Source organism: Physella acuta, unplaced genomic scaffold, assembly GCF_028476545.2.
Source record: "Physella acuta isolate Inbredline_101_S28 unplaced genomic scaffold, ASM2847654v3 ptg000624l, whole genome shotgun sequence".
NCBI lineage: Eukaryota > Metazoa > Mollusca > Gastropoda > Physidae > Physella > Physella acuta.
Window position 1 is genome coordinate 133,363 of NW_026732143.1, and position 20,686 is coordinate 154,048.

At 33.2% G+C, this 20,686-nt stretch overlaps 2 protein-coding genes across 2 annotated transcripts; both read left to right on the forward strand.

The window, feature by feature from the left end:
* The first annotated feature begins 381 nt into the window (after positions 1-381).
* On the forward strand, positions 382-19,304 carry LOC131948122 (uncharacterized). Its single transcript, XM_059309639.1, has 17 exons — positions 382-665; positions 4,483-4,611; positions 5,789-5,965; positions 6,511-6,687; positions 6,783-8,557; positions 8,692-9,019; positions 9,391-11,785; positions 11,902-12,122; positions 12,231-12,315; positions 12,480-12,715; positions 15,833-15,885; positions 16,070-16,253; positions 16,366-16,408; positions 16,491-16,624; positions 16,960-17,052; positions 17,166-17,201; positions 17,971-19,304. The coding sequence occupies exons 1-17, from the start codon at positions 513-515 to the stop codon at positions 18,661-18,663; spliced, it is 6,912 nt and encodes a 2,303-aa protein (XP_059165622.1). The 5' UTR covers positions 382-512; the 3' UTR covers positions 18,664-19,304.
* Positions 14,024-15,082, forward strand: LOC131948128 (piggyBac transposable element-derived protein 4-like). The gene has a single exon (XM_059309647.1). The coding sequence runs from the start codon at positions 14,058-14,060 to the stop codon at positions 14,757-14,759; it is 702 nt and encodes a 233-aa protein (XP_059165630.1). The 5' UTR covers positions 14,024-14,057; the 3' UTR covers positions 14,760-15,082.
* Positions 19,305-20,686: the final 1,382 nt, after the last annotated feature.

The following is a 20,686-nucleotide window of genomic DNA, read 5'->3' on the forward strand; positions in this document are numbered from 1 at the left end:
CATAGAAAGTGAAATAGTGTAGATGCCATGTTTGCATCCTACTACTCACAATATAACAAAATTATAAACCTCTTAAATCTGTGCCTATACGATATTAAACTGATTGCCTTAAATTAATTAAGGCTCTAGTTTATATAGTATTCTTTGAGATTTGATTTTGGTGTGGGGGGGGGGGGGCAAATCCAGGGGGCAGATATTACTCAGACCCAAGTCTTAATTTCCGCTTCGTGTCATGTGACTGGCGAGACTTACGTAGAAGTAGATTGAAAACATTGGGATTTCAACCCGGAATCATCTAGTCATAGGCCTATTTAAAAATAGAAATAATCTGTCATACCACGTGAGGGCATATACCGCATTCTATTGGTTTGACGTCACAACGCTCCCTGTGCTTCTATCCCAGAGTGCATAGATTCCTGACAACATGGACGACTAGATAGTACAAAATGCGCTTAAAAATTGTTTAAATATACCAATTTTTTCATTTCTTTTAAACATTCACAATTACTACGATGGCTGAAGAAGTAGCAGAAAGCTATAGATCATCCCTTGATGACCTGAAACTCAATAGTAAACCACAGATCAGCATGCTCACTATGTTGGCAGAAGATCACGAACAATATGCAAGCGAAATCGTGAGGGTCATTGAAGAGCAGATCAAGAAGGTTCAGATTTGTTTGTTGTATATTTGTAATGCATTGTTATTAGTAATTTTACATTAATATATTTAAGCCGATTAATGAATATAAATTACGTAACCTAGATTAAGTTTCACTGGTATAAGGGCTGATTTTATCTTAATGAATGTCAGCAAATTAAAATCTAGAGATCTCGATTCTAGTCTTGAGTCAGGTTTGAAGTTAGCTGTGTTCATCATTTATTTAAAATTTTCATAGCGAGTTAGAGCTGATTATCGATTAGAAATAACATAAAAAAATAAAATGCACAAATACAACCGAATGTATTGTAGTATAGAGATCTACTTAAAGTTTTAACATCATATGGTAGGCCGGTAAAACTCCATTTTAGCGTATTTTATTCCCCGCTTAACGTTCACCTCCAGTTGAGTGTATTTTATAATAAACACAACCTAAACACACAAAAACGTTAAGAAAACACTAGATCTAGATCTACTTATTTTTTTTATGAATGTGATTTTTAATTATTAATTAGAAAAAGTATAAAAAACATAAAAAAGCATTAGAACTGTTCCAATTAAATATCGTGTGATCATCAGCGGGAGAAAAATTCTTACACGGTCGCGGGTTTACTGTGAGTTCACATAGACTTTAATTATTAGCATACGTCATAGCTTGGGCAATAGCTGTTTAAAATAGTGTTGGCCTCAGTTTTGGGGTCATTGTAAGTTCATAAATGTTTATTTATAGTATCATGCCTGAGAGATACTTGTAACAATACAAAATAATGAAACTTAACCCACTTGCAATTGTGAGTTACGTTTACTTACTTCACCCATTGCCATGAAAATTCTGACACACAAACATAGCACATACAATATTCTAAATTTGGATTTTTCTCAAGTTTTGACAAAAGTAAATTATCAAAATCTAAAACAAAGTCAGTCTCTTTGTTTTTTATTTATTTGTTCAAACAAAAATACAATACAAATAAATAAATCGCGTTTTCCTAATGTTTTGGTGTGTTTCGGTTATTATAATAAAATACGCTCAACTGGAGGTAAACAAGATCGGAGAATAAAATACGCTAAAATGGAGTTTTACCTGGTAGGCCTGCTAATTTCTAATACTAATAGATAGACTCTTGGCCTATTTGAAGCAGAGGGTCTACTATTAATTATGCAGTTCCCTCATAAAAAGTAAATTTCCATTATCATTGCACTTTTTCTTATATATTCTGGTATATACTTTTAAGCTTAAATATTTTTTTGATCTTTATACACAAATTTAGGACCTATAACATAGATCGATGGCAAAATAATGGCCAAGTAATGCATTCATTACCACAACCCATTTGCATTGTCTTTTCAAACATTCTTTATAAGAACCAACATTCCTTTAAGATTTGTCCTTGAGCTTCATTTTGTGTAGAACATTTGACGTTACATGATTTGTCATAAGTTATAGGCTCGTTAGCCTAAAATAACCTAGGTTTAAAAAAAAAATTAACACATTCTTAGTTGAAAAATTGCACATTATCTGCAAAATTTTATTTTTTTGATTAGAGAGCTACGAAAAATAAATACCCATTATTTGAATAGATTAGGATAAAGTTTCCATGGATTTTACTTTAATTGAGATAGTTTGTTACCTAATGTAGAACTTCACATTAAGTATGCAATAGTTTGTCATACACCCATTTGTTTTTGCAAGTTCTTACACTAAATGCAACATTCTGTCAATGTAGCTTACAACTATCATACCATATAGTTAAAGTAGAAAATGAAATTACAGATGTTTTTGCAGAATGTACATAGACTTATCTATGTCAGTTGGGAAAAGTTAACTTTATTTTGTAGTTTTGTATAGTATAGTGTCCATTATAAAGGATGTAGCGATATTATGCATAGCTTAGTAGCCATGGAGACAAACTTTCAAGATGCCGTATTAATAGTATACCTTTCATATTCTGACAAAAAATTGAGACATCTTTTATGGATTATTTCTACAAGTACTACACAAATTAAGGGTAAAAAAATTCTTACAGTAGCTCTTGATAGTTTGATACAGCTTTAACTTGCTTCAGTATTGTGGAGTACCATAAAATAAGTTGTGGTAGTGAATGTATTTAAATTTAACTAAGAATATTACTTTTTAAAATCATGAATTAGCGGTAACTAATAGCAGTAAATCCAAATTGAATTTTATTTACTTCTAATTTTTGTTTAGTGGACACCATCGGATAATCATTTACTGCCCAAATAGTTGCATAGAAAATAACATCAGTTTCTGTTAACAACTTAAATATGCAATGCTTTATATTTAAAAAGGCAGTTTTAGCCTTTAAAAAGTAGCCCCTGTTCTACATTGACCACTTTTACTTTTTTACTGCGGTTTTATGTTACTTTAAATCTAAATTAGATTTCTATATAGACAAATGTTTTGTGCAGTTTCTTTTGTTTTGAAAAAAAAAAGAATAAATTTTATGAACATAGTAGTTGACTTAATTTTTGGATGCTCCGTTCTTGTTATTAGTTATCAAAATCAGATCCGTTAAGTTTTTCTTTATTTACATTGTTTTAATGTTAATTTTCAAAAGATTTATTTCAGCCCAATTGTTAAATTTTTGTTTATTTTTTATAAAAATAAATATTACAGAATACTGTGGTTTTTTCAATAATTATTGAAAGTTTTATTAATATTGTTGTGTGTCTGTTGTCCAGTTATTGTTTCTTTTTAAAGTTGTTTTGTTTCTAAACAATGTCCACTTAAAGCTATGGCTGCTGGGTTTTAAAATTGCTTTTAAATGAATAGCAATATTAAACAAATATTTGAATTCAATTGCAGCTTAATAATATTACATTAAGATTATTAAGTGCAGCATACTGCAAAATTTGGGGAGTGGACTTTAACAGATTTCAAAAGCTGGTGTGATGTAACAAGAATTCCAAGCATTTGTTCCTGAGGATCAAGATCTGGTTTCATCACATTGTAACAGAACCCACAGAGTTTGTGTAAGGTTATTGAAGGTGGACAAGGATAGAAGCTTACATCCTGCTGCAGTCCATTTCTCACATTTTGCTGTGCAAAGCAGACTTAAAATGTATAACAACTTAAGATTTATCAACTTCATAGTAAGATGGAATGAACAATTAAGGAGTAATGAACATAGCTAATTTAGCTGACAATACATGTTTAAAAAAATTAAAACTGTGTTTTAGTTATATTGTATGTTTTTGTAACATGTTGCTGTTCAATAATTTTATGTTGTGATGTCTGATGTAATTATAATCAATTGCAGTTCTGCAATGGTAGTGGTATCTCATGAAATGGTATTAAATAAATGGTATTGGCTGTTGACACTTTTGTGTCATCAATAAGGCTTGTGATCTTAAATGTGCAAATTAAAAATTATCATTGGCATTGTGTCCAGTTCGTATGATACATTGTATGCTTAAAAAGCAGTGGTGAACTGTGGAATTGTTAAAAAAAAAAAATATGTGCTTATTAAGGACCTTGAGCACATTAACAAATGGTAAGAACATATGGATGTACAGCCTCTGATTGTGCTGCTGTATCCGTGTATAGTACCAACTGATTTGTATGCACAAGAGTAGCCTAAAGCAGATGTTAATAAATCTTATATTTATACACACTTGTTGTTGTTAAAGGTAAGAGTAAGTATATTTATTTTAAAGTATATTTTCTTATTTCAGACCCTTTTATTCATCTGTTGGGTGTGAAACTTAAAAATTTCAAGACAAGTTATCATCGGAAGACGATGGCAAACTTATTTTATGTTGAAAATTTGTATTTTGTATGATGCTTATTATAATTTTAACAGGTTCCTGTTACAAGAAAGCTACCAATAATGTATTTGATAGACTCCATAATAAAGAATCTTTCTTCAACTGTTTATCCTGAGCTGTTTTCACAAAGCATAGTACGGATCTTTCTTGGAGTTTTTGAAGAGGTAGCTATTGCTTAGTTTCAGTTATTTTCTCCAACTTATTATTGAGTGGCGGTGTCAGATCACTTGTATAAATTTGCCTTGAATTGTTAAATTTTGAAGTTTAAAGATAATTTTCTTCCCTTAAAATATGAACAAATACTTTTAAAAAAATTAGATAATTGCAACTACAATTTAAAGACGAGTGTTTCACTAGCCTTTGCATTTATTGTTGTCAGTAGTGGCTATTGATTGCTTAGGGTGTTGATTGTTGGCCTGCTAACGTAAACCAAGTGTATTTATTTTCTTAGTTAATATCATAATTTTGGTAGCTATTCTTTATATTATTACCATATATACCATCTATGCACTATTTCATTATGTAAATATTGCCAGCACTGTTTTTAAGTGTCTGGTACATTTATAAAAATGACTTATGTAATTAAATTTACATTGTTGTACTTTATTATAGAATGATTTTGTAAAAATAAAATTTATCAGTGTTTTCTTTGTTATTTATGGTGTATAGTATGTATGTTGTTTATTGCAAATGATAATACTGAATGTCAAGTTTCACTGGTATATGTTAGCAGCGCTCACTTTAAAATGGAATTACCAGAATTGATAAAGCTACCATTAATATAATACTCATGAATTTCAATGCTTTTAGAAAAATAATTACTTTTATTATCCATATACTTCAGTGAACTACATATTTCCATTTACACAGTAAAGAAAATTCTACTTTGGAAATAACCTTTTGTAATGTTGTAAAGAAATATTCATTATTTAGATACTTGTTGCACAAGTTTGAACGCTTAGCATACAAACTGGAAATTTTAGGCTGAATAAAACATAACTTTGTATACAAGTATATACGCTGGGAGTAGTCTTCAATTCAGAGAAGAAAAATAATTAATAGACCTTCAAAGATAAGCACAAAGTTGGTAAACAAGCATCCAAATATAAAATGTTTCTCTGCTCCCACTATGAGCTTGTGAGGCATTACATGTACTTTAAAAAAAAATTGAAATTGTATTAATGCACAACCAATAATTACCTGGTTTTATTAACAATGCTGAGAGGTCAAGAAAAGTTGCTAAACATAAATTTGCTGTATTTAACTATCAATCACACAAATGTAAAGAAAAAAATTCAGTAAATAGATTATGATCTTTAAGTGTTTGCTTTCTGGACATAGGTTGATGAGAAGACAAGGCAATCCATGTATAAACTAAGGCAGACATGGGTAGATATCATACCCAACAAATACCTCTACATTCTTGATAGAAAAGTTCAACTAATTGACCCTGCATGGCCAATTACAGCTAAGGCACCTGAGCATGGTGTTATCCATGTGAATCCTAAGTTTCTCAAGGTACTAAATTTATTCTTTTGCATAGATGAGTACAATCTTATGTTTAAAGTTGTGCTCACCAGTTTATCTTCAGATGTACTCGTGATGGTAAATACTAAATAGCAAGTACATTTCACAACAAAGTAGTATACAATTTAAAAAAAAAATGCAAACTAAAAACTGCTTCACTTGCATGTTACTTGCATTGGAGTATCCACCTTGTAATCATTTTGAAGTGCACTCATAAGCTGTGATTACATATTCCGGCAGCTGTTGTATAATTATTTACTTTTCTAAAGTTAAGATAAACACTTCTTATGACAGAGGGTGTGATAAAAATTGGAAAAAAAGTAATTTGTTGTACTTAAATGGATTATGGTTCACTAATTACAATAAACTATAGCTTCATTGAAGTAGGTTTTAATCAGAAAGAACCAGTACATTCAAAAACAGTTCAACAAGTGAATTTCTGGATCATTTGAATGTATCCGAACAGGTTCAGAAGTATTAATTCTCGGATTCTAAAAATGCTTTGCGCAAATAAAACGAAACATCTTTATTTACAGCCAAATAAGGTTGAAGAAGAAAGAAGTCCACAGTTTAGCCCAGTAAACTCAGAATCTGCTCATTCAGATGATGCATACAAAGATGAGCTTGTGCGTGCAAAAGAAGAACTTCAAACTCTTCGATTACAGCTTGAGTTGGCTGAAACCAAAGCCAAACTGGAAATGCAGAAAAAACAAGTAAATACTTTTTCCAAAACCCCATTGCTTGTTAAACCTAGTTAAGCAGTGTGATACCTTCAAGTATTTCATGACATTTTTTTTCTATCTTGCAGTTAGAAGAAAAAGCTATATTAAAGTCAGGCTTTTTGCATCTAGATGAAAAATCTTTATTGAAGCCAAGCAAGAAGATAATTAATCGTGAACCTCCACCAGTTATTAAGCTCCCACCAGTTGGCAATTCAACAACTTCTGGACAGTCTGGCAGCCGTGACCCTCGTTTGAATAGAGATCCTAGAATAAACAGGGATCCTCGTCTTAAGAAGCAAATGGAAAAGCAAGAACAAGAAAGAATTGAAACTGAGAAGCAGAGAGTAGAAAAGGAAACCACTCCCCCAGTCATACAGAAACCAATAGTTGATGTTAACAAAGTAGCAAGTGGGCATTCTGGTATGAGGGTTGCACCTGTTGATGCACCAAAACCTACATCTCCTAGATTAGATTTAGCCACTCTGTTAACATCATTTTCAGAGGTAGCTGCCAAGGTAGCTGCAGAAAATAAAAAGAAAATTTCCCCTCCAGTCAATGAGACTCAAATGGCAGTTGATCCTCGGGGTCCTTTAGAAAAAAAAGAAACAAAGTTGAAATCTAATGAACATAAGATTGTTCAGCGTGAAACCAGAGACTCTTCCAAAGATAGAAAGGTAGACCCTAAATCTAAGAAAGAATTACCTGTTGCTGATAAATCTAAAGATTCACCCTTAAAATCTGATAAAACAAGCGAACAAGATAAAAAAAGAGAGCAAAGTAAAGATAAAAGTCCAGCTAAAAAAGATAAAGTTGACAAAGAAAAGAAAGATAGAGAAAAGGGGGACAGCAAGGATGATATTAAAAAGGAAAGCAGTGACAAAGATAAAAAGGATGTTAAAGACAGACGAGACAGTAAAGACATTGATAAAAGAGAGAACAGGGATAGAAGAGACAGCAAAGACAAAGATAAGAGGGATAGCAAAGATCGCCGTGATTCAAAAGACTCTGAGCGCTCTAGAGACAAGAGAGATAGCAGAGAACGGCATGCGGATTCTGATGTCAGTCGTCACAGCCCAAGGAGAAATTATAATAGAAGATCTCCTCCAGATTATAGGCGAAACTTTCGAGACACTCGGCCTAGCAGAGCTAGAGGCAGGGAAAAGGCTAGACTAGTGGAGCCTGTCATCCATTCCTCTGATGGAAAGACTGACCAGTTTGGACGTATGCTGAGAACATCAAAATCAGGCTCATCAAGTAGAGACCGCTCCCCTATCGATCGTGAAAAGGAAAGAATTTCTTGCTCACCACAAACATCAGACAGCAAAGACAATTTATCAGCATTAGTAACCGAACCAAGATTCCAAAATGATGAAGCTAAAGTTGCATTGCAAGCGAGTATTGAAAAGATGGAGCCAGTCAAGGATTTAGAGCAACCACAAAAGAAAGATGAAGGGGCTGAAAGTGTCTTGCTCAAAACAACAGATGAAGAAAATCTACATCTTCCTGAAGATACTACTAAAGAAAATCCTGTAACTATGAATGAACAAATTGATGCACAAGTAATTTCATTCAAAAGTGAGGTGATTCCACCAGAGGAGCTTATTAAAGACTCAGCCCCTGATTTGTCCTGCTGCACAGAGGATATTGACATGCGCATTCAACAGCCTCTACCTGATATTTCTAAAAAAGACAGCTTAGAGAAAGCTGAAATAGATGAAACTGAAGGGGTTTTTTCAGAACCTGGTGACTCCTTAAATTCAAGGAAACGGTCCAACTCAGAAACTGATAACAAAATAGAAATTAGACCATACAAAATTCCTAAACTTGCTGCTTCTAAAAAACTGGAAGAAAAGGACATAAGGTACATAATAATTAGATTTATTTAAAAAATTTTATGTTACATTAAAGTTTATAGGCTACTTTATTTCTTAACAGGTGGTTAAATCAATGTCATTGTTGATAAAATGCTATTATTAATTATAGGAAGTTTTAAAGCATATTTCTCTTCAACAGCAATTTATTTGGAGAAGAGGATGTAGACTTGAGGATACCAAAGCCAGTTTTAGCACCACCACCTATGCCGGTTCAAAATCTCTTGTCACCTCCTGCATCATCACTTAAAAGCCCAGCTCAGCGTAGATGGAGTCAATTTAAAGAAAGCCATCCAGATGATTTTGCTCAAGACATTGAAAGGAAACGCTTGCGGGATGCGCAAATGCAGTCAATAGCATCTGAAGTACAGGATGTTGATTTAAGAATGCTACCCTCAAGACAAAGATCTTTGCAAATGCCACCAGTAGACCTTAGCACTCCCATTCCCAAGGTATAAGATACTTTTTTTTAAAATCATTATTTTATGGGGAATTTTAGTTATTTCTATTGGTTTATGCGCACACATATGTTATGGAAGATTTTTTAAAATCTTAAACATTATTAAAATTGTCTCTTAAAAACTAATATACTTGGAATAAAGATACCAGATTAAAAATGGAAGATAAAATTTCTCAGAATCACCTTTAGCTGCTATTAACTATTAAAATAATTAACATTACTAATGCATTGAGATTGACTAAAAAAATCAGAATTTGATAAATGTTCAAAATAACTCATGAGGATCATAAATAATCAAACAAAATATAATTTTTTCACAACATAACTGCATTTTCTATTGACTTTAACATATTCTTGTTTCAGGACTTGATTGAAAATCAAGAGCAGATATTACAGCGTGCTGAACAAGAACTTAAAGAGGGGCGCATAAGTCATGTTGACCATCAAGAGATTGTAAAACAGCTTGGACAAGTGTATGATATCCAGAAAAAGCGCCATAACCTAGAAGAACGTCCCTTTAAAAGTCTTGATTTACGAGATCCTCGACTCAGAGGCATACGAGAAATGAGAAGTTATCCTGATGATTTGGATAGAAGAGGATATAGAGATGATGTTGCACATCATAAAAAGCCACTATTGCCAGGTTTACCACTTTCAGGTGATATGCCTGATGAGTCTGCTAATAATTCACCAAGATACAGGGATAGAAGAGATAATTATCGAGGGGGCTATGAAACCAGCCCTAAAGAAGATTTTGATGCTCGTCGTCCAAGAGCCGGCCCAAGGCCTGATCGCAGAGTTGGTTCTGAATTTAATAGAAGAGGGCCTCCTTTGGATTACGACGGAAGGTCACCAAGAGATATAGATTTAGAAGACTCAACGTCACCCAGAGACTTTGATGTTCGTTCTAGGTTCAGAGATTTTGATGGTAGACCCAGACGAGAGCTTGATGAGTTCAAAGATCATTCACGTGACTTTGATGGTAGACGGCCTCATGATGAGGAAGCTCATAGAGATTTTAGAAACGCAGATCGGAGGTCTTTTGATGAGTATGATGTATCTTCTAACATAAGAGGTCCAGCTTTAAGAGAACCCCGACATGATGATCTCAGGGACAGAAGGCGTAATACGCCTCCAATTGAGGGTCATTACAGAGGTTTATCAGAAGAGGCTCAAGGCCCTCGACCTTATGGCAGATCGGATGAAGTGCAAGGACCAGTTCCGTATGTGCAGACAGATGAATCTCACAATGCAAGACCATATGGACCATCCAGACACGTAATACCACAAGATTTAAGAGGTCCAAGACCAAACTATCCTGGACCAGTTATGAGACCTCAAGGACCAAGACCTAATGGTCCAGATGGTCCAAGGCCTTTAGCATCTCCTACTTTACCAAATTCAAGAATATCCGATCCAATGGAAGATCCTAGGTGGTCTGCAATGAGAGGTCTGCTTGATCATGAGGGAACAGAAGAACTTGTTATTGATGGGAAGCCATTTGAATTGCGAATGGGCACATCTCGTAAATTACGTGTTTATGGAAAAGTTATGGATGTTGCTGTAGATTTAAAAGAAAGAGGCATACGAATAGATAATCAGTTGGTTTATAAGCTTGGAGAGCCAATCAAAGAGGTACATGCAGTTGGTAGGGGTGTTAGGTTGTATTACCATGGTCTTCCTAAACCCATCTGGTTGGACGGACAGCAGCATGAAATGCGCATGGATGCCCCACCAAGAAATGTTATGGTAGATGGTGTCAGGCGAGGATTTCAAATTGATGGCAGGGATATGATGATACTAGTAGATAGGCTTGAGAAAGGGCCTTATGGTGGACCACCTAGGAAAATAAGAATCGCAGGAATTGATCATGATATTGCTTTTCAAGCTCCACCGCGTCGTATACTTATTGATAACAAGTCTTGTGACCTGAAACTTGATGGCAAAATCCCATATGTTATAATTGATGGTAAGCCTCATGGAATACGATTTGATGGAGAACCTAGGACTGTTTTTATCAATGAACAGCCATTTACTATACCAGTTGATAGAGCAGAGAAAATAAGAATAGGTTCAAGACCTACATACATTGCATTTGGAGGTCCAGCTCATGAAATAATTATAGATGGGAAGTGGTTTGAAGTGAAATTTGACAATGTTCCAAAAGACATTCATCTGGGTAACAGGCATTATACTATTAGAATTCCAGGCCCATTGCCTCGTGTTAAAATCCTTGATGAATTACCCCAGAATGTTGATGAGTCACGGCTGATGTCCTCTAACCAGATAGTTCCACAATCTGATGCAGTTTCAACCCCGTTAGCCTGTGCACCCTTCCCACATGGACCAGGAAATGCTCTTGGTCCTTTGCCAGCTCATAATATACCTGGTGCTGATAATATTCAGAGAGCTCATATCACAGAAGGCATTCCTCCTGCTGGACCTCTTATCACTGATGGATCAAGGCCTGCTAATCTACAAACATCAGAAGGCATAATGCGCCCTGTAGGGCCAATTACATCTGATACTTTTAGATTTGGTCAACCCTCTGCACAAAATTTAGCACAACCTAACCAACCTGTAATGTCTACACAAGTACCCTCTCAGATGATGCAACAGTCAAACCCATCTATGCCAGGACAGCTATCTAATCCCCTTATGGGACTTCAACGTCCAAATCTATTGGGATTCGGCATGAATCAGCAAGGGCTTAATAGAAATCAACCTGTTAATTTGCTGGCTCAAGGATTGTTAAATCGTAAGTAGCTATTTAATAATATATTTTTTGTACTAAAATACTTATTTAGTAACTGTATGAGATACTTCATTTTTCTTTACAAATATTTTAACAGTTTTTACTCTCTCTTATTGTAGAAGTTGCTACAAGTATGATCAACAATCAGTTTGTGGGGATGCAGAGTCTACCTGATCTTGCTGCTGGTATAAGAGCATTGACACAGTTGACAGCAAGTAATGTTCAACCTCATATGCAGTCCCAGATGCAGCCAGCATTACAGTCATTACCTAAACCACTAGAAGATGATCATGGTGCTGTGATGGCAACAGGCATGCAAAGCTCAGGTTTTGGTCCGCAGGTAGGCACAATTATATTATGATCTTTCATTTTTAAAAGCCTATCTTATTATTAAGTATAAAAAATAACTTGAACAACCTATAATAATTATACATTTGTTACATTTTAGAAATTTGGAAAGCCAGGTTTGCCTATAATGCCTGCATTAAATACACAGTCTCAGCCATCACATTCAACTATTCCAGGATTATCAGGTATTGAATGAAACTTTTTCTAGTTATTTTTATAGCACTTATGCAACATGTATCAAATTTAACTTGTGTTATAATAAATTTAAAGCTTTTTAAAAAAAATCTGTATTTTAAAACCTGCTCTAGTTAGATTATTTCTTTGAATTGTATTTTTTTCACCACCGCAGGTCTGCCTGGCTTCTCCTCAACAGATTCATTTTCTAATCCTGTATCAATGGCACCTACCATTTCTTCTGTCACTGCACCCAAACCACCAATTGATATCAATAGTTTGCTAGACAACCTCTTGAAAGTTGGCTTAATCAAAGACCCAACTAAGTCTGATTCATCAAACCCTCCATCTTCTACTGACCATTCAAAACCTGAAACAGCTAAAAAGACAACTACAGAAGAACCAACAAAGGTAAGCATTGCTTAATTTTTCTAGTTAATTATTGTTTTCTGCAAATTAATTTTGTTTAACTCTTTAAGACCGTAACGACGCTCCCAGCGGTCGGTCCGCCGGCCTGCCATACCGTAACGACGCTCCCAGCGTTCGATGGTAATTTCTCTATTTATTCCGCTGCTATTCCAAAGTCAAGTTTTTAATCAAATAAATGATTCACGGGATAGCTAGAGCGGCCATTTTGACTTCAGTTTTCAATTGATCACTTTGTTGATAGAGGACGTTTTCACATTCAAAAATTAATTTTTCAAAAAGTAGTCGTGCAAAAATTGTTTGTTTACATGGCAGAAAATGCTTCTTCATCGGGGTCTCGACCACCTCGTCGTTTTACTGCAGATCAGGCCAGGAAAATGGTTTTTGCAGCTGAAAACAGTGACAGTGAATTAGAATTAGATTCTGGAAGTGACTTTGAACCTAGTTCTAGTAGTTCTGATTCCAGTGATTCAGAAATGGACTATGATGTGCATCGTGAAATAGACTTGGCTAAAAGAGGGGCGTGTCCCCAACCAGGTCCAAGCAAGACTAAGCGACCTCGCTTGGCAAATCAAACTATTGATATTGATGCTAATGATAATCAGTGGGTTCAGCAACAGTTTGAAGATAAATCAGCTACAAAAAATGCTTTTCGATTTATACCAAAGGATGGTGTAGAACCAGGTGTAAACGCTGCAGCTGGTTTGAATGACTCGTCCAGTCCACTGCAATGTTTGCAAAGCATTTTGACACCAACTATTGTTGATGAACTAATTTCATCAATAAATGAATATGCAGCATTGAAAATAATTCAAAACACACCACCTCTACCTAGATCGAGATTTAGCAAATCATCTTGGACTGATTTTAACCACTATGAGTGGAACAAATTTTTGGCTGTGATAATAGTAATGGGCATCGACAAGAGGCCTACTATCAGGGACTATTTTAGTAACACAGACAGTATGTACACAGGATTTTTTCACAAAATGTTTCCAAGAGAAAGGTTTGAAACACTTTATTCTTCTATGCTGCATGTTGGAAAGCCTGATGCAGAAGGCAAGAACAAAATAGAACCTTTTGTGGATTCCCTTACTGAAAAACTCCAAGAATGTTTTACTCCCTACCAGTCTGTCTCCATTGATGAGATGATAATAGGGTGGAAAGGCAGGTGGCAATATAAACAGTATAATGCAGCTAAGCCACACAAAAATACCACATCAAAAGCTTTGGCTTAGTTGACAGTGCAACTGGTTACGTCCTAAACATTTTAACGTATTATGGATCGCAAACTTCATATGATCCTGACACTGACCTCAACGGTGGAATGGCCATCAAAATTTTTGACACTCTTCTGAGTCAATTAGGTAAAGGCTACCATATATTTGCTGATAGATGGTACACCACCAGAGCACTGATTGACCATCTAATGGACAAGAAAATGTACTACACTGGTACTGTCCAGATAAACAGAGTAGGCTTTCCAAAAGCCTTGAAACTTATAAAGCTTCAGCACATGGAAAGCCGGTACTGGATGCATGAGGACAAAATCCTTTGTGTTACCTGGAAGGACAAAAAGGCAAAAAAACCTGTCATAATGGCTTCCACTAAAGCCATAGTGGATAATGCTATAACAAAAAATGACACGGTAAAGCCTGCAGTCATTCACGACTACAACTTCAATATGAATGGCTGTGATCGGGCTGATCAAATGATCGGCTACTATGGTGTCCACAATAGGAAAACAAGAAAATGGTGGAAGAAAATTTTCTACTGGATCCTTGAAGTGACCACAGTCAATGCTTTCATTCTGCATCGTCTGACAAGGCCACCTTCTGCTGACATAAAAAGGCATGACAAAACTTTAAAAAGTTTCAAATTCCGCCTCGTCGACGAACTGTGTCGAAATGCCTCCCTTCTTATGCCCGACCCTACTACTAGGATTTTTGCTAAGCCTGGACGCCCAAGACTGGGCAATCCTCTTGAACGTTTAGAAGGGGCCAAACACTGTGTAGTTTACACTGACTAAGACAGAATATGTGCTGTGTGCAGTACACCTAAAAATATTAAGAGGTGTAATTTTATTTGCAAGGGCTGTGAAGGTCATCCACATTTACACCCAAAACACTGTTTTGAAATTTGGCACACTAAAGTAGATTTGTAAATAACTGAGAACCTGTGAATATTTGTGTATATAGTTCTATATGGTGTCTATTATGATTTCAAACTGTTTAATTTCAATTTTTTCTTTTTTTTGTTTAAAAATTTGCTATTGTTATGTTATTTTCAAATGACCATTACTAAAAAAGTACTGCATCAATTTTCATTCTAAGACTTGTTTTGTTTTGAGAAATGAATATTCTTTTTAGATTTTGCACTCATTTGTGAAAATATTTATCACAAAATATTTTTTTATTTTTTATAAGTGACTTTTTTCATTGAAAATTTTTGACAACAAATTTTCACCCCCTATTAAAATGCAATATTATTTTCTTACTGTAATAAATTATTATCTAAATTTTATTTCTACTTGTAGTTTGTTCATTTCCCTACAATATTTTATAATACATGAATATGTTCAGAATTATATCTTGGAAGTTATAATACTTATGATGAAGTGTATGTGATAAAAAATGGCGAACAAAAAAATAATTCCGGTGAAACGCGAAAATAATTCCGGTCTTAAAGAGTTAAAAAAGTTTCATGTAGGCTTACATGCATAATTGTTGTTATTTTTATATACATATGCTTGTCTTAGACTTGTCTAACTCAATAGAGTTTGATTAAACACTTCAAAAATATACAGGATTTTTTTTCTGAATGACTATTAAAGACTTTTTAACAATGCATAGCTAAATTCACATTAGAACCTAGTTAATAAGCTAATCCTTCTTTTTGCTTTTCTTTCAATTTCTTGTGAACACCTACTTTTAAAAAAAATTTTCCATGTGGGTTTTATTGCAACTTTTTTGACAACTGAAGTTACTCTTTAAAAACCTTCCATGAGTCAAGTTGATTTAAATATTTTAAATATGTTGAGTAACAGATCTATTGAGTTTTTTATGATTTCACTTAAAGTTCATGTGGTCTTTTGTTTTTCAGAAAAAAGAGTTTATTCCAGATCTCACAGATTTTGCTACAGAAAAACTAAAACGGTACTGGTTATTTAGATATTATTTTTATACGCTAAAATAAAACTGAAAAATCGGTTAGTAGAAAAGATTTTAAATAGTATGTTCTGATCAAATAGCGAATTGAACATACTACACTGTAACATAATATTTACAGTTAAAATTTATGTTTTTATTAAGTTATTGTATTTAAAAAATATATTTATAGGGTGTACAAGAGTGTGATAGAACAGCTACATGAAGGCATTCAGTGCAATACTTGTGCAGCTAGATTTACAATGAATGATCATGAAAAATATCGTGCGCACTTGGATTGGCACTTTAGGCAAAACAAGATGGAGCAAGAAATGGTTAAAGTAGCAAAGAACAGAAAATGGTTTTATCCTATTACTGTAAGTAATACAATTACCACTTCAACTCTGCATGAAAGTTGTTTTACATTTAGCTTTAAAAGTTGTTTAATAGTATATTTCCAATTTAATTTTGTTTTTTAATTACAATTAGGATTGGATTCAGTATGAAGAGCTGGAAGATACAGAGGAAAAATGTAAGTTTTTATTTTAGTAGTGCTAATTTTTTTGTAGGCAAGCCTAGTCTGTTGTCAAATCTACATTTTTTTCAATTCTCAGCACGAAGTGAGATATTTGAGCAGATGAGACCCAGCGATAATAAGCCAGCAATATCAACACCCATTAGTCTCAGAGCACTTGAAGGAAAAGAAGTAATTAAAAATCCTGTGGCAACAGGAGTTGAGGGAGAAGATGTATGTAGATTTTTCAGAATTTGATTTTACTTATTATTTATAGACTTTATATTCATGTTTATAGTGTTGTTGATTTTTTGCAACTGTTCTACCCTCTTATTGTGTTAAACATTTTTATTTAGAATAAGCAATCAGAAAATATGTACGGTCTACTAAAATATAAAAAAAATGAAAATGGATTGATAAGCATCTTAAATTTTTATGTATGGTAATAAAAATGCTTACTTTTTTTATCTTGTGGTGGACATTTTATTAAAATTTAATTTTAAAAAGAGCCCTAAAGGAGTCAATATTTCTCTCATTGTTTAGTTTTTAAATTATCTTTTTTTTATAAGGTATGTGCTACATGTGGAGATCCTTTTGATCAAATGTGGAATGAAGACACAGAAGAATGGATTCTGAAAAACACAATTAAAGTGGATGGAAAGGTATTAAAATATATTCTTAAAATAAACATTTAAAAAATATGAAAGGTAATATTGCATTTTATGTGTGATTTATCATGTTAAAGTAATATCATTTTAAAACTATTTATTTTCAGACCTACCACCCTGTGTGTTATGAGGATGCCCAAGAGGTAATTTATAATAGTTCTTTGGAGATTTACAATATCAGGGATGTGACTTCATAAGTTTGGTAGATTTAGTTTTGGGAAAATAAAGCTACTTCACCTGCAATCTCTGTTAAATAGTAATTGTTTGTGCTATGGCATGTGCTTTAGGCCTAGCATGTGTGAACTGAAGAAACCCCTTGATTATTGATTGGGGAAAAAAATATACCTGTACTTTTTAAATGCCATCAGTGGCTTATTCTTAAAAAAATAAGTAATATGGTTATTTTCAGGATGATTTATTTTTGGCTCATTTTTTTCAAGTATTATTTCTAAAATGCCACATTAAATTAGTAGGTTTATTCTAAATTAAACTATATCAATTAGTTAATATTAGGCCCTTGTACTGTTAAAGATTTTCATTAAAAAAAATCTAATGTCCTTTTTTTCTAAAATATAAGTATTTTTTTATAAGGCTTATTTTTGTTCATTATTGACATACATACAAGAGTCTAGGAAGGATGCTGAAATCACTTGACAGGGGATATGTTAATTTATCAATAAGTCAAGACTATTCATTACAGTAGTACTAAACTTATTATAATTTTATTACTTTACTCTCACTCTTTCAGTTATCATTAAATTTAATAAAAAGTGCAAATAGATTAGAGCCCCAAAGTCTCTTCTGAAAAATTTCCCTGATTTTATTTTCATTGTCTGTTCACATTCCTGAATAATAAATAAAAGAATAATCTTGAAGATCAAGGCAGATATTTTAATTTTCTATTTTTAATAGACTCCAACACCAGTGATAACACCCAGTAATAACCCACTGGACATTCAGCTAGCTGGTCTTGAGGCAACACAAGAGAATCCTGATCCTGCAGAAGCATCTATAACAAACATCAAAGAAGAACCTATGGACACTTCTACAGAGCCTTCAGATCTTCCCCAGGATGAACCACTGAAAACAGAGGTTAAAATGGAAACAGCTGAAGATACTGAAACTGTTGTGCCAAAAGTAGAGTTGGAATCTGTTTTACCTAACACTGTTTCTGAAGCAAGTACACATGCAGAGTCAACATTACACAGTTCAAATGAAGAAAGGACACTAGCTCCCACATTATTAAGTACCATAACTGAAACATTTGTTCGTGAAATAATTCCTGTTAGCCATGAGGATCCAATGTCCCCTTGGGAAATGGATTCAAACCCAACTCCCGAATTATCTCGTACACCAACCCCTGAACCTAACCCATCTTTCACTCCAGCTCCTTCATTATCTTGCGAGTCGATAAATTCTTTAATACACGCCCAAGAGCCAACAATATCTGAAGACCCCATACCATCTTCTTTAATGCAAACCCATACTGATTCACCTACAGTCAATCAGCCAGAAGTTGAAAAATTAGAATCATCCGAGTCTAGTCAAAGTAAAGTAGAAGTAGTGCCAGTAGTTGTTCAGAAACTGCAAAATAATGGTCTGTAATGTTAAAAAAAAATGTTTATTGTATATGCAAGTAATGATAACTTGTATCTTTCTTATAATCTGTAAATTCATAATTGTTTTTTCTATAAAATAATAATTTAGCATAATAATATGCTCGAATTATTAATGTGTAAATATTAAAGATGACTTTAAAAAGGGTCTGTTTCTACCAATGCTGGTACAAACATGGAGCTATGCTTCAGGTTTTCTTGTTTTATAGTTTATTTTACATTGAGCTCATGTCCTAAATATTGTCTTTTACATTCATCCATTTGTTAACTATTATTGATTTTAATGTATAACACTGAACTACTCATTTTGCCTAAGGGGCAATTTGTAACTGTTTGAATGAAATGTGTGAATGCTAAGTAATTATGCTGAAAATTTTATTTTTGAAAGGTATGTAAACAGCCGAGTTTCAAGAGCAATGAACTGTTGAATTGATAAATTAAAATTGCTTATGATGTGTTCACTGGAAGCTTGATCACAAAGACTGTGATATTTTTTCTACCAAAATCCTGTGACAATGGGACATTATATGGTAATTAAAACTATAAATTTTATACTGTAGTTTTGTTATACCATGTTGACTGCCTTAAAATGCATTGATTTGCATTATGAAATAATAAAAGAAAAAATAATGATTTTCTTCTTGTTTTCTTTGTGGGTTGTTATGTAATTTGAATAGCTTGTTTGACTTGTCTGCTAAAAAAATCATACTGTGCTGTATTAAGACATGTTTGTATGAATTTATGCTGGAGGGGAGTAACTGGCACATTTAATCTATTCCCTGATTGCACATTGGCTTTTGAGAACTGGTGTTTCAATAATTTTTTTAAAGAAAAAGTAACTAACATGTACTAGAATTCTTTAAATAATTTAATGGAATTTCTAGGTGAAATTTTAATAATTATTTTTTTCTTTCATTCTTTTGTTTAAAAATAAACTATAAAAACAATACTATACAAGTATTAAAAAAACCCTACAAAATAAAGCTTTGTAAAATCTTAAAAATATTTTTTTAACTATTTCAATCAAGCTTTTGAAAGATTTATTTCTCCAAAAGCTGTTTTATAATACATTATGCATTTTAATTCTTATTCATAGTTTCAAATTGTATTATTTAAAAATAATTCATAATAACCAGTTTCAATTTAATTTTTTTTTAAAAAGTAATGTATTATAGGAAATGATAAAACTGAGTATTATTATTGGTGAGCAACTAAAACAGTTGACAGCAGGTTGCTGTTGAATAACCAGAAAGATAATGTTTGTGTGCCGTATCTACTGCTTTGAGATACCCTTTATCATTAGTCACACCACATGCTCGACTAATGAAAACTGTAAATCGATGGGTTTATATTTTTGAAATATCAATAAAAGAAATGTTAAATTTCAGTTTTTTTTTGTTCCTTCTTTTTTTGAAAATGTGTTTTAACTTTGTAGATTGTATGATGATTAATAAAAAAGCCCAAGGTGTGGATTTGGCAATTTGTGCTGTTACTAAGGGAATACTGAAATTTTAAAAAGGGCTCCACATATAAATCAGTTGTGCAATTGCCTTTTCTGTATCATAAGGTTCTCATCAGAAACAAATTAACACTCGCCTGTGGATTCAAACGAGCCAGCTTAATTTTCTCATGCAGCCTTTTCTAAGCTCAAATTTCTTTTACAAATGACATTAAAAATATTTTTTGTGTGGTATTGAGCTAAATAAACAATTCAAGAAAATATGTAGTTAAAGAAAACTAACAGCTTAGACACTTTCTTCTAGAAAATACCTGAATATAACAAGATCACTCTAAATTTGTAGGGTAAAGCATCTATTTCAAGGAGGAAATGGCAGTTTCAGGATAAATCCAATATTTGAAAAAAATTCAAAACTCATTTGATGAGTTAGAAATAAAAAAAAAAAAAAACTTGTTCCAAACTTTAAATTATTAAATTTTTGCTAGCGAAAATCCTCTAGTGACAACATTTAAAATAATGAAATAAAAAAACCCAAAGACAAATACAATATTTT